This window comes from Nomascus leucogenys, chromosome 8 (assembly GCF_006542625.1).
Source record: "Nomascus leucogenys isolate Asia chromosome 8, Asia_NLE_v1, whole genome shotgun sequence".
Classification (NCBI taxonomy): domain Eukaryota; kingdom Metazoa; phylum Chordata; class Mammalia; order Primates; family Hylobatidae; genus Nomascus; species Nomascus leucogenys.
The window spans coordinates 12,834,832-12,848,486 of NC_044388.1; the positions used below are offsets into that span (position 1 = coordinate 12,834,832).

Below are 13,655 nucleotides of genomic sequence, written 5' to 3' on the forward strand. Positions count from 1 at the left end.
CACCACTGGGAACGTGACTGCAGACCACTTTGGCTGACCTCGCTTAAGATGGCCCTGGGAAGCACCCACCGTGCTCTGTCTTAAACCAGACTTTTCACATTTTCTCCTCACAACTCATAAACGACTTTTCACTTACATCTTTCCATTTTGATCTTACAGAAATGGGTAGGGCAGGCACTATTATCCCCATTTTTTTGGGGTGAGTCAAGAAAAGTACAGATAAGTTAAGGGACTTCTCCCAGTGCCTGGAACCACAGGTACTCTAAAAACGGCAGGGGTGGGGCTCCCACCTCAGCTTCCAGTCTAGCGCTCTTTCTCTATTTCCATATGGGGCAGCAGGGGCAGGCAAAATTGTCCCCACTTTTGAGAACACGAAGCCAAATCCTAGAGCTATGCTCTTGGTCCACAAGCATTGGAACTGGGATGAGAGGAAGCCAGGGATCCCGTTGATTTCCATCTCATGCTTACACTCATGCCACAAGAACCACATGAGGACTCTGTGGCTGACACAGAAGGTCCCACAAAGGCCAGAGGAGGGACCAGGGTTAGCTGGGCTGAAGTCCTTGGCCTGGTCACTGAGAGGCTTAGGATCTGCCCCTGACTCTGCCCCTAACTTGCCGTGTGCTGGGCAGGTTGGGGGCAAACTCCTAAGCCCTTGTAGGTCACAGCTTCTTCATCCACAACATGTGAGATCTAAACTAGAACACTCCAGAGCCTTTTCAGATCTCATACACTATCTTCTACATTTTGCAGAAAAGTTTTCACTGGAATTGGTCAAAATATTAGGAATTGTATAATCACAGTAGAGAGACTTGGCTGAAGACATCAGGTGCTGTGTTTTGTCTATACAACTAAATTTTGCTAGAGAATTGGTTGACGGATGTGGGGGCCAGGTATGTCTGGCATCTGAATCCAGAGACTTTAAAAAAATTTTTTGAGATGGAGTCTCGCTCTGTTGCCCAGACTGGAGTGCAGTGTTGTCATCAGGGTCACTACAACTTCTGCCTCCTGGGTTCAAGCAATTCTCATGCCTCAGCCTCCAGAGTATTTGGAACTACACATGCATACCACCACACCTGGCTAATTTTTGTATTTTTAGTAGAGACAGGGTTTCACCATGTTGCCCATGCTGGGCTCGAATTCCTGAGCTCAAGTGATCTGCTTATCTTGGCTTCCCAAAGTGCTGGGATTACAGGCGTGACTCACCGTGCCCGGCCTCCAGATATATTTTGTTTTTATTTATTTTTTTTTGAGAGGGAGTCTCACTCTGTCACCTAGGCTGGAGTGCAGTGGCGCGATCTTGGCTCACTGCAACCTCCACCTCCTGGGTTCAAGCGATTCCCCTGCCTCAGCCTCCTGACTAGCTGAGATTACAGGTGCCTGCCACCACACCCAGCTAATTTTTGTATTTTAGTAGAGATGGGGTTTCACCATGTTGGTCAGGCTGGTCTCGAACTCCTGACCTCAAATGATCTGCCTGCCTTGGCCTCCCAAAGTGCCAGGATTGCAGGCGTGAGCCACTGTGCCCAGCCCTCCGGAGACATTTTAATGAGACTCTCCAAAATCTGGACCTCAAGGCCCTGAAATACACACACACACACACACACACACACACACACACACACACACCCCACATACATACTCCAATCTTTAACCTTTATAGGTCTTTACAGGTTCTCCAGGAAATGAGCCTCTGTGTCTGGACATTTTGTTATCTTGGGTGCACCCAGCCACCGCTCCCACTGCATTATTCCCAGCAAACATAGAAAGCAAATAGGGAAAAACTACCCCTAATTTGAATGGAGGCAACACTGCCCTTCACTGCACACCTTACTTTAGGTTCTGTGTTCAGTGTTTCTAGAGAGTGAAGCATGAGCCAGAAAGCCTAAAATAAGAGGGTAAGCAACAGTTACATGATTTACAGTGAAGGAATGTTGATGGCTGTGTATCCCTTGAGTTGTTACAAGGCCAATTCTAAAAGGAGGGAAGGGGACAGTTAGAAGTGACACTGGTTTCTGCTGGTGGGCATAGATTGACCAATTAGGTTGAAAACTGTTGTTGGAATAATTCAGGAATGATTCTACCACTGTTTCCATAGACAGAGTCTATCTTTTATTTCAACCAACAGGCAGGCTTTTTAATCCTCATTTTTAAAATTTATTTCATTTTTAAAAAAATTTATTTTAACTTCTAGGATACATGTGCAGAGCGTGCAGGTTTGTTACATAGGTATACATGTGCCATGGTGGTTTGCTGCACCTATTGACCCATCATCTACGTTCCCTCCCCTTACCCCCCCAACCCCTGACAGGCCCCAGTGTATGTTGTTCCCCTCCCTGCGTCCATGTGTTCTCATTGTTCAGCTCCCACTTATGTGTGAGAATGTGTGGTGTATAGTTTTCTGTTCCTGTGTTAGTTTGCTGAGGATGATGGCTTCTAGCTTCATCCATGTTCCTGCAAAGGACATGATCTCATTCCTTTTTATGGCTGCATAGTATTCTATGGTGTATATGTACCACCTTTTCTTTATCCAGTCTATCATTGATGGGCATTTGGGTTGGTTCCACATCTCTGCTATTATAAATAGTGCTGCAATAAACATACATGTGCATGTGCTTTTATAGTAGAATGGTTTATATTCCTTTGGGTATATACCCAGTAATGGGATTGCTAGGTCAAATTGTACCTTTTTATTCTTAAAAAGCTCTATTGGTTTGATTTTCAGATGTTCAATTTATGACATTTGTCTAACCCTCCCCTGACAATACATATACATGTGTTAGAATACCACCAAAAACATAGATTGAAGATGGAAAAATAAAAAAATTGTTGATTAAAGTTATGTATTTTTCATCTATGGCAATTCCTCCCCCAGTTTCTCTATGCAAATGTTTTCATGCAGAGTTTCAAAATAGGGAAAAATGTTACTCAGATAATAAGGAAAGAAGTTTTCTTTCTTGGCTGAAATGGTGACATGACACTTTTTTGAAAATAGAAAAAGTTAATTTTAAAGGGTAAACTAAGACTACCTCTACCTAGGCAGAATACTGAATGAGAGGAGGGAAATTGTAAGTCTACACACTTCTTCTGTGTGAAATAAATACTGACGTGTTTTAAAATACCTGGAAGATAGGATTTTTCACTTCCTGGTAAGTTTTCTGGGCTCTGAGCAGACTACTATTTTAGCCGTATCTGCCAAAAAATGAATGGGGGTCTGCAGAGGAAAATATGACTTTCTCATTTATGGCAATAGGCTTTATTGAAACATATCAATGTATCTCTACCAGATAAGTCCGGGTCTGATTCTGTTTAACAATAATGGGGTTGGTAAACTTTGTTTAATCACCTTTAAAATGGAGCTAAATTTTTGCTGACTTCCTAGGGGAAATCATCCCTGCATTCAGGTTTAAATACGACCTGGCAGTGTCATTTCAGGTTGTAAGTTTCCAGGAGCTTATATTATTTTACTGACATTGGAGAAAACATTTCCACCACTTTTTATAACATTGTCTATGGTAATTAGGCAAAAATGGTGGCATAAATAACAATAGAAAATATTATAGCTAGGAATTAGGAAGAAATAAAATGAATATACTAGTGAGAAAAATAATTGACACATCTATTAATTTTTTCTTCAAAAATATTACCACATTATATATCCCTAATTTTTAATTTCACCTTTTGGTGTTCGTAATAGAAAATTTGGAGAGAATTTGAACAAATTGCTCACAATTTTAAACCCTAGACAAAATATTTGGCATACTTCCTTCTTATCAATTCTCTGTATGTATTTTTTTTTACATAATTAAAGGATAATATAGTTTGATGTTTTGCTCTTTTCACTTAATTGTATTAGTTTCACCAAAGCTCTTGTAAACATCATTTAATATGAGTGTGTTAGTGTTTCATTATATAGAAGTGCTATTATTAACCTATTTTTATATAGTTAGATTGTACCTTCCCCCATTTTTTTGAATAAAAGGCAATGTTATGATGAGCATCTTACATATAACTCTTTGTCAGCATTTCTGATGACTCTTTTAGGAGAGATTCCTAGGAGTGAAATTAAGTTGTCAAAAACTGTGAAGTTTTAAAAAATCCTTTTTTATACACAACCATATTGCTTTCTATGAATCTTATCCTAACAGCAGTGTTTGAAAGTTCTTATCTCTACATCCTAGTCTACATTGTGAATTTGGCAAGTTATATATGTATATGATTACTTGTTTTAACTTGCATCTCTTTAATTACTGAGTTTGAGCCTTTTTGAAAAAAATGAATATGAGTTCATGTCCTTTGCAGGGACATGGATGAAGCTAGAAACAACCATTCTCAGCAAACTAACACAGGAGCAGAAAACCGAACACCGCATGTTCTCACTCATAAGTGGTACTTGAACAATGAGAACATATGGGCACAGGGAGGGGAAGATCACACACCAGGGCCTGTTGGGGGGTGGGTGGCAAGGGGAGGGATAGCATTAGAAGAAATACCTAATGTAGATGGTGGGTTAATGGGTGCAGCAAACCACCATGGCACATGTATACCTACATAACAAACCTGCACGTTCTGCACATGTATCCCAGAAATTAAAGTATAATAATAATAAAACAAAATCTCATCATCAAAAATAGAAAAGAAAAAAAACCAAAAAAACCCGACAAGTTTGTATGAAGCATTTGATTTTTATTCTTTTCTTGAATTGTCAGTTTGTATTCCTTCCTCATTGATTTACTAGAATGTTAACACTTTTTCTATCAGTATGAGCTATGTATTTGTTAAGGATTTTAATACATAGCTGTAATTACTAAAAACATCTTTTCCCATTGATTATTTGCTTTTAAATTCCATTCATGATTTAGAAAAAAACATATAATGTATTTTATTTTATGTGCTTCCTGGTGCCTGGTACATAAAGTATGCTCAATACATATTTGTTGAATGATGTAGTCAAATAAATTTACTTTTTCTTTGTGTTTCCCTCCACTATTTCTATGCTTAGAGAATAGTTTCCATTTAGGAGATAGTTATTCTAGAATTATTTTGTAATTTTAAAATATTTAAAATTATCTTATATTTTTAAATATTTAATTAATCTAGGATTTATTTTGATATATTTGTTAGTTATACTGTAATTACTTTTTCCTTCCAAAAAAGCTAGTCAATAACTTCTGCAGCATTAACTAAATAAACTTCCTTTTTCTTCATTGCTTTGTAAAACCTCCTCTATCTTGTATTCAACTCACATATATGTCTTTCTGATTTTAGATTTTGTTCCATTAATCTGTTTGTCCATCCTTATGCCAAAGCATACTTTTAACTTTCAAAGCTTTAACATTTGGTTGAATATCTGGCAGCGTTAGCCCGTCACTTTATTATTCTTAAAAAAAAAACTTTCGTTTTTTTGTCTGCTTCTTCTTACACCTAGACACTTTGTCAAGTTCCCATGGGGAAACTCTTACCGGTATTTTGATAAGAATTCTTGTAAAGGAGAAGAGCTGAGGCTCTGAAGAATGCCTGTATGGTCTGAATCTTCATCCTGCCATTTACTACCACAGTGCCATTAGGCAAATATTTTAACCTCTTTGTGCCTGTTTTCTCACCTATAAAATGGAGATAATACTACTACTTACTTCATAGGGTAGTTGCAAAGATTAAAATATGTATAGGTAATTCATCTAAATTTTTTTTTTTTTGAGGCAGAGTCTAACTCTGTTGCAGTGGTGCAATCTCGGCCCACTGCAACCTCCACCTCCTGGGTTCAAGTGATTCTCTTGCCTCAGCCTCCTGAGTAGCTGGGACTACAGGCGGGCACCACCACGCCTGGCTAATTTTTTTGTATTTTTAGTAGAGACAGGGTTTCACCATGTTGGTCAGGCTGGTCTCGAACTCCTGACCTCAAATGATCCCCCTGCCTTGGCCTTCCAAAGTGCTGGGATTATAGGTGTGAGTCACTGTGCCTGGCCTAAATTTTTATAATTATATAAGTTATGTATATTAATACAGGCATATATTAATTTCTTAAAAAAATTTTTTATTATTCCTGTCTCTCTAGCTAAATCAGACCAGGCATATGTTAATTTCTTAAAACCATGCCTGGTACATAGCAAGGTCTTAATGCATTCTGTTATTATTATCATTACACATTAATTAGGGACAAATTTACATTTTAATAATAGTCCCATCTAGAAACCTGTATTATATATTTCCACGAAATCTTTAAACAATTTCTTAGTAAAACTTTTTTCATTTTGATTTTCCAAATATTTGAGCATATTATTCTTAAGTGTTTAACGTATCTCATTGTACTGTGCCCTCCACCTGCCCCGGTCCATATCACACATAAGCAGAACTAAGTCCTTTTAATTTTCTTAACATAGTACACTCTCTCATGCCACTGTGATTTTCCAAGATGATGGTCTCTCTTTCTGGAAAACTCTTTGCCTCTTTATCTTCTTGGGTAATTCATATCTGTTGTTATTAACTCAGTGCAGCTGTCATTCCTTTTGGAAGCCTTCCCTTTCTGCACGGTCTGCACCCTGTACCAGACATGACACTTACTACAATTTATTGCTGTGGTTCTTAACCAGGGATGATTTGCCCCTTAGAGGACATTTGGCAATGTAAGGAGACATTTTTGGTTGCCATAACTGGTGTGGGTGGGTATTGATGCTACTCTTATCTGGTGGGTAGAAGCCAGAGATGACTTTAAATGTTCTATAGTATGCAGGAGAGGCTCCTACAGAAAAGAATTATATGGCCCACAATGTCAATAGTGCTGAGGTTGAGACTGTTTACTGTATGTCTGTCTTCCTAGATTCATGAGCCCTTTGACACCTATATTCCCTATGTGCAGACAATTTCTATGTTGTTGTTTATTTCCTTATTATTTCCATGTATGTGAAAGGACCAAAGACCTTTGCTTTTTGTTCCTTGATCTCTCCAAGAAAGGCCTTTGTCTAAACCCAGTCAGCCCAGAAAAGTTTGACTACTGGTTATGGGCCTAGTGAAATGACTTTGCCCAGGAAGGTGACCACCAGTTCTATGCCTAGGGTTTCTCTGGAAGATTTGGTTGTGTTTGTCTTCTTCCCTCTGAGCCTAAGGGTCTGTGCTTCCATCCTCAGGGTATGTTAGCTTCTCAATGGAAATTTAAAAATTCCATACTTTCATTTCAATGGAAATGAGAAACAAATTAAAACAAGAATGTTCCAGATCCTTTGGCTGGCTACTTACAGATTATGTTTATGTTGGTGTTTATGATCGTATTTGCACCAGAGGACAGCCAAATGACATCCTCAACTGCTAATGAACAGAGTCATGTAGATTAAACAGAAAACAGAATTGGGGCAACCCCAAACTCAAATGCCTGCACGCTGGTGGTCAGTACATTAGCATCACCTGCAAGCATTTCACAGGCCTGTCTTTGGTCAGACCTGATTGCAACAATTATTGGCAGTAAATACACACCAAACAACTTTTTTTTGTCTAATTCTAGAAATAAGTGGGTTAAGATAGCCATTCAAACTGGATTTCAGGAGCACCACATACAATCTTTCCTTAAACAAGCAAGACCATTGCAGAGAACAATCAAGTCATAGACACCTCACTACCCCAGACACCTTCGCTGAGAGGGTGGTGGCTCAGTGTGAGGCATGATTACCTGAAAGTTAATATTATTTTGTAAACCAGTTCTATGTGAATAGAGAATCTATGTCGTTAATATCAAGGTTGAACACTAAAACAGGTGAAATTAAAAAAAAATCCACTTGTTTGAGGTTGTATCTTTATCCTGTTTCACCCCAAATGAAAATGAACACTATCTCTCACACTCAGTTACATTTTGAATTTGGGCTTATTAGTTTTTCAGTTTTATGTATCTTACATTTGCAAATGTGGTTTTTGTACTTGTATAGGACATATGCACAAGGAATTTAAGTCTATTGTTATACTTGTATATATTAAAATAACATTAAAGTAAGTATACTTTAGATCAACCTTGATGGTATGCAAGAATTTTTTCTTTTAAAAGGGATTCTATAATCTGTATTCTCTTTGAAAAATACTTCTATAAACTATCTATTAAATAGGCGGGTTTTATTTTACACACACATACACACACACACAAACACACGTTTTAAGAGAAGACATAACAGGCAGATTCAATCTGGTTCGTTTTTAGATCTTTGAGCCTGGGCGAATAACCTTGCTCCTCTGAGCCTCCATCTCCCTATCTCTCCAGCATAAGATTGGGGGAATGTTGCCAGGTGCGGTGGCTCACGCCTGTAATCCCAGCACTTTGGGAGGCCAAGGCAGGAGGATCATGAGGTCAGGAGATCGAGACCATCCTGGCTAACACAGTGAAACCCTATATCTACTAAAAATACAAAAAAAAAAAAAAAAAAATAAAAGAATGGGGGTAGGTTGACAGCTGTTGTTAGTCCAGGACCCCATTCAAGGAGAATTCTGTATGGGCCTGCAGCATCAGACTTAGGCAAGAGATGAGGACAGGAAGGTGCTTCTGCACTGGGAATTTCTACTTGGGTCAGGAGAGATTTCTGCTTTGTGTCTTAGGGCTCCCTATTAGGGCTGCAAGCCAGGGCTTAGGTGCGGACAGGACAGGGTTTTAGCTCTGGCTACATCCGCAAGTGTCCTTGGGCAAGTTACTCAGAATCAGTTTTCTTGTCTCAAAAAGTGATAATTGTAGTACCAAACTAACAAGGTGGCTGTAGCGATTATACAAAATATCGTAAGGCAGTTGCCTACTCAAGTGCTAGTGCATGATTTGTCATTGTTATTTTCCCTTCGTGAAGCAGAATGAAGCCCTCAGATGTCACTGCAGGTGCTGTGTGTGGCATGAGGTCAGCCATAGCTGATTCTCCCCACTATGGCCTGTAACTGCATGGACCCAGGTCCTAGCCACTGGGCAGGTTTTGGGCACTTTGTATCTGCAGTGAGGGAGAATCTCAGTGGCAAGTGGTTAGACCAAGAGCTAAGGAGGGGTCAGCAGGACATAGGAACATGGAAGTGGTTCACCTTCCTTCTGGTCCCTAGTGGAGGGAGACCTCACTGACCAGCTGCCGGTTACCCACCCATCTGGCTCACATTCCGCTGTTTATACCCAGTCACTCCTTCTCACTTTGGTTCGACTGCCTTTGCCTTTGGCTGTCCTACTGATTCAATCTCTTTAGCATCTTCTTGCCAGATTAATATCCTTGAAATACCACAATCCCAAACCAACCAACCTCTCAATGGCTTCCAAACACCTTTGCCTGGCATCCATTGCTCTCCATAATCGTTCCCACATAAACCTTCTTCTCCAGCCAAGGTCATTCTCTCATTGCCCCTAAGACTTGGGCGGTGGCACCCTCTTGGCTTTGCCCATGCTGTTTCTCCTTTCTGTATTGCTGCCATCTCCAAATCTTAACTCCTTTTCACAAGATACTTGTGGTTTTTCCACCTTGATGGAGTCTTGCAGTTTCACCCTCCTTTCCTGCCGCACTGGCCCTCTGTCCCCCTCACTTGGCATATTGTTATACCCAGCCTGGTGCACTCTTTTATATTTTTGGGAATGGTAGGCCCACAGATTCCTGAGGTTATAGGAAGCTCTCCATAAATAAGTGTTGAATGTATAAAAGAATAAATCACCGTATGATTCAAGTCTTCTCTTGTTACCTTTTTTGTGTGTCTAAGTCTTGACCCTGCAGTCAAATGGCAAATTCCTGGAGGAGAAAGCCCAATATTTTCCATTTCTGATCCTGTTTACATTGCCCACCTTAGATCAATGCCCCTCTCAAGACTTCAATATGTATTTATGAAAGAAACAAGCAAAAATAAGAACGACAAGTTTATTCATTGTCTTACTCTCTTATCGGAGTGAAAGACATTTTTAACATTCTCTACTCTTGTGACTTGAATTTTTCTTCCAGTTAAAATGACCAATCTACTAAGCAAATAAACACAATCCTTGTGTATTGAATATGCCAATACTTGGAAGGGAACACGGCAGCCTGCAATACCTTTCCCTGCATGGCAGTGCCCATTCGCCACAGCAGAAGCCCCTGTGCAGAGAGCGCTCTGAGTCTGGTTCCTTGTCGCCAATGTTTTCTGGAGGTCGGGAGCCTGGAGCCCGGAGCCCCAGAGCAGGGGCCCATCTGACATCCCAGGGAAACACAACCACCTAGTTCTTTTTCTCTGCCTTTTTCCTCTGCCCCATTTCTATTGCTGTTGTTTACTTAGGTGTCCCTGGAAGCTGAGGTCAGGCACAAGGAGGCCTGAAGATGGAACTCTGTTCAGGAGATAGTCTCCAACTCAGTGAGGGGGAATCCTGGGGCCGAAGGAAGTAAGTGGCCGAAGTCTGGGCCTCCTGAGACCTGTTCCTATGGGTGATTGAGACTATGCCATTGCTGACATAGGAGTTATTGAAAAAATAAGTTCCTTTGGGAGAATTGGGCACCATCCAGTTAGGGGAACAGGAGCTCAGACAGCTCCAGAAACTTCCTCTCCCTAAGGGTCCCGTCCTCCTATTCCACCCTGGTGCTAGTGGCTGTTGCCCCTGTCAAACATGAATCGCAGTTCCTCCCTCCCCAGCAGTCCCTGTCGTGGTGCCCAGGCAGAGGCTGCAGTTTCCTCTCCACCTCCAATCTCTGCCTCCAGCCAGCCAGGCACCTGGCCCTTACCTGGTAGCCCCAGCAGGGTGAAGTATCCCCGGCACTCGGTGAAGCCAGAGCTCTCTCGGACACAGGAGCGCCACAGCCCCTGGTAGTTGAAAACAGCTGTTACGGGGTTGTTGTACAAGTCTTGGGTGCTCCACTGGTCCATGCAGGTGGCAGCAATGATGCCCGCAATCCCAATCAGTGAAACCACGAACCCCAAGCCCTGACAGGCAGTCACGGCCATGGTGGCGCAGTGTCGACACAGCCACACGACAAGTGGACAGCGCAATTCTGAGACTGCCGAGTGTAGGGATGGAGTTTTCTCTGAGAGGCTGGTGTACACGTCAGGAACGGACCGTGTAATGGAGGCGGTTACTCACCAGTGCCACCTGGGCTTGCCCTACTCCTTTATCTATTGAAGTGAGATAATTCCCACAACATGGTACCAAGAGTCATTTGTTTTCCGCCATATGTACACTCTACTCACTGTTTACCTTTTCAGGGAGTTTCTTTCCTGATTAACCAGGCTCCCCTCTGTAGAGGGTAAAGCAAGTGCAGAGGTGGTTGCCCGGAAGGCACTGCAGATTGGTCAGGCAGGGCTTCCAGTAGCTGAGCCACAAAATACTTGGAGATACAAGGGCTTCATCCATGTGGCCCTGGGGACTGAGATACATGCTGCCACTTTAGTTAAAAAACTTAGGCAAGGCCGGTTATGAGGCATAATAAAGTACAGTTTATTCTTGTTAATCACGGTAGTTACATTCTATAAAGTCACAAAGAACACCGAATTAGTGAATACTGAATCATTGCCCATAGGGGAAGTACAGGGTCAGGCTCCTGCAAGTCTCTGGTCACAACATTTTCGTCATCAATAGATACACTTACTGTATGTGTATTTCTGTTTAAAAACAGCTTATTTAATATAAATTGTTGGTTCATTAGCATTGGACTCACAGCCAACAGCAGTGAAATTCATGCCTGAATGAAGCTTATCTAACACACATATTTTCTCCATAAGGCACAGCACAGCCTGCCTGTGCTTCTAAACAGTAATCAGTGCTTCTGTACTATGCTTGGGGGCCATTTTAAACAGTGAAATCAACAAAAAGCACAAAAATGTGAAAAACGTGGCGGTACACATACTTCAAAAAGGACACTTGTTTACCGTATGAGAGCTGAAAAAAGAAGGCAGAGTTTCACCTTACTGGGCCTCAGCTGGGAACATGCAACTTGGGCAATGCAAATTTTTCATCCTCGGCACATGTTGTTACGACTGCAGCAGTGCTATGACTATTGATTTTGGAGTTAAAATAAGTTTTAGCAAGTAGGCAAATTTGAAAATATGGTACACATGGTTAATGAGAATCAGCTGTAGTAGTTATTTGATGGAATTGACTAGTTAATGTGGTTAAACTGTTTGCAGCTTCCGTGGCACTGACTGCCTTAATCAATGGAGAAACCATGGAGGAAGGAAGATAGCAGAGGTAAGACGCAAGAAGGCCTTTGGGCTCTGGAACTATACAGCTTGGGTTCAAGCCCCACTCCATTGCTTACTAGCTGTGGAGGGGGAACAGCTAAATACTGACCCTCTTTGAGCCACATTATCTTCATATGTAAAATGAGGTAATAATAGTGCTTATCTCTCTGGATTGTTTTGTACACTAAATGTGAAAATACATGTGAAATGTTGAATATTACATGTGGAGCACTGTACTCAGAAAATACTAGCAAATATTACTAGGGCAGACTGATAATATAATTGAAAGCTGTGGCAATTGGTGATCACTCTCACACTGTGTTTCTTCACATTGATCAGAAATTAAACCACAGCTTACTCACACAAAGTGTCTCTAGTTACGAAAAGGCCTAAAGGTTTTTTTTGTCCAAATATTATTCCTACTTATTTTGAACCTGGACTCAAGTCTCAGCTTTTTTCACCAACTCACAGAGCTATATTATACGTTGTTGGCTAACATCTCTGTGTTCTAGTCTCTCCATTTCTAAAGTTAAGATTTTGGAATATGTTAGATAGTTCATAAGTGTAAAAAAGAGGTACCCTTTTCTTTGACTATGATATTGTCAGGAAGACAAATATATTGTGTAGATGAAAATGTGTGTGTGTGCATGTATATGCTTGTGTGGCAGTGGGAGGGCAGGAGGAAGGGCATGCTACTCTGATTTATGGGATGAAGAAACTTTTGCTCCATAAAGTAGCCTCTAAGATCATTTATTAGAATCCCACAGGGATCCAGGGAACATAATTTGAAAACCGTTGGCTTAGATTACCTCAATAATCTATTACAAAATTCATACAGTGAAGAAACGAACTAGAAAAATCAGCTCACTGGCCCAGAGAGAAAACAAGGAAGCTCGTTAGGCTTTGCCTGAGCTGGTCCATGTGTGAAAAAAATTGAAAAGAATCTTCTGAGACTATATTAGCAAAAGCCTCTTTCTGTAATGTGACTGGGGTTTGAATTTGTACCCTGAACATCATGGCCCTGGAGCTCCTACACTAAGAAAGTAGCTTTAAAAAGTGATTCCAGGCTGATAACACATCTAGAATGATTTGCAGAGGCAACTGCAAAACCCTCAATGCAGGTTGCATAAGATTTCAACATTTAAAGTCCTGTCAAACTTGAGCTCAAAACCCAAAATTCAAAATCTGCTATAAACAGTGGTGTACTACAAAACCCAGTGGTATACTAGTAAACCAACTCTAAAAAGAAAAAAAGAATTACTCTGATTTGTAGCCTTTGCCAATTCTCATAGTATAAATACTCCTACCATGGCTGATTTCAAGCTAGTAATGTGAATGTAAAGTCAGTAAATGCAAAGTTGGGAAGAGATGCATGTAATCAACTCTTGCAAGCTGACTCTGGTACATTACTTGTGAATACTATCATAAGACTTAACAAATGCTTACAAGAAACCCCTTCTCGAATCAGATAATGCAGTTAAAGACATAAAAGAAGGAACTAAAGCCATAAGTAAATAAAAGTCACC

The 13,655-nt window shown here is 40.7% G+C and overlaps 1 protein-coding gene across 1 annotated transcript in view; it reads right to left on the reverse strand.

Annotated features, from left to right (window-relative positions):
* CLDN18 (claudin 18) overlaps positions 1-10,939 on the reverse strand; it is a 34,854-nt gene extending 23,915 nt beyond the window's left edge. Inside the window, exon 1 of the mRNA XM_003265274.3 lies at positions 10,677-10,939. Within this exon, the coding sequence (XP_003265322.1) occupies positions 10,677-10,896 (220 nt within the window). The 5' untranslated portion in view covers positions 10,897-10,939. The remainder of the gene's footprint in view (positions 1-10,676) is intronic.
* Positions 10,940-13,655: the final 2,716 nt, after the last annotated feature.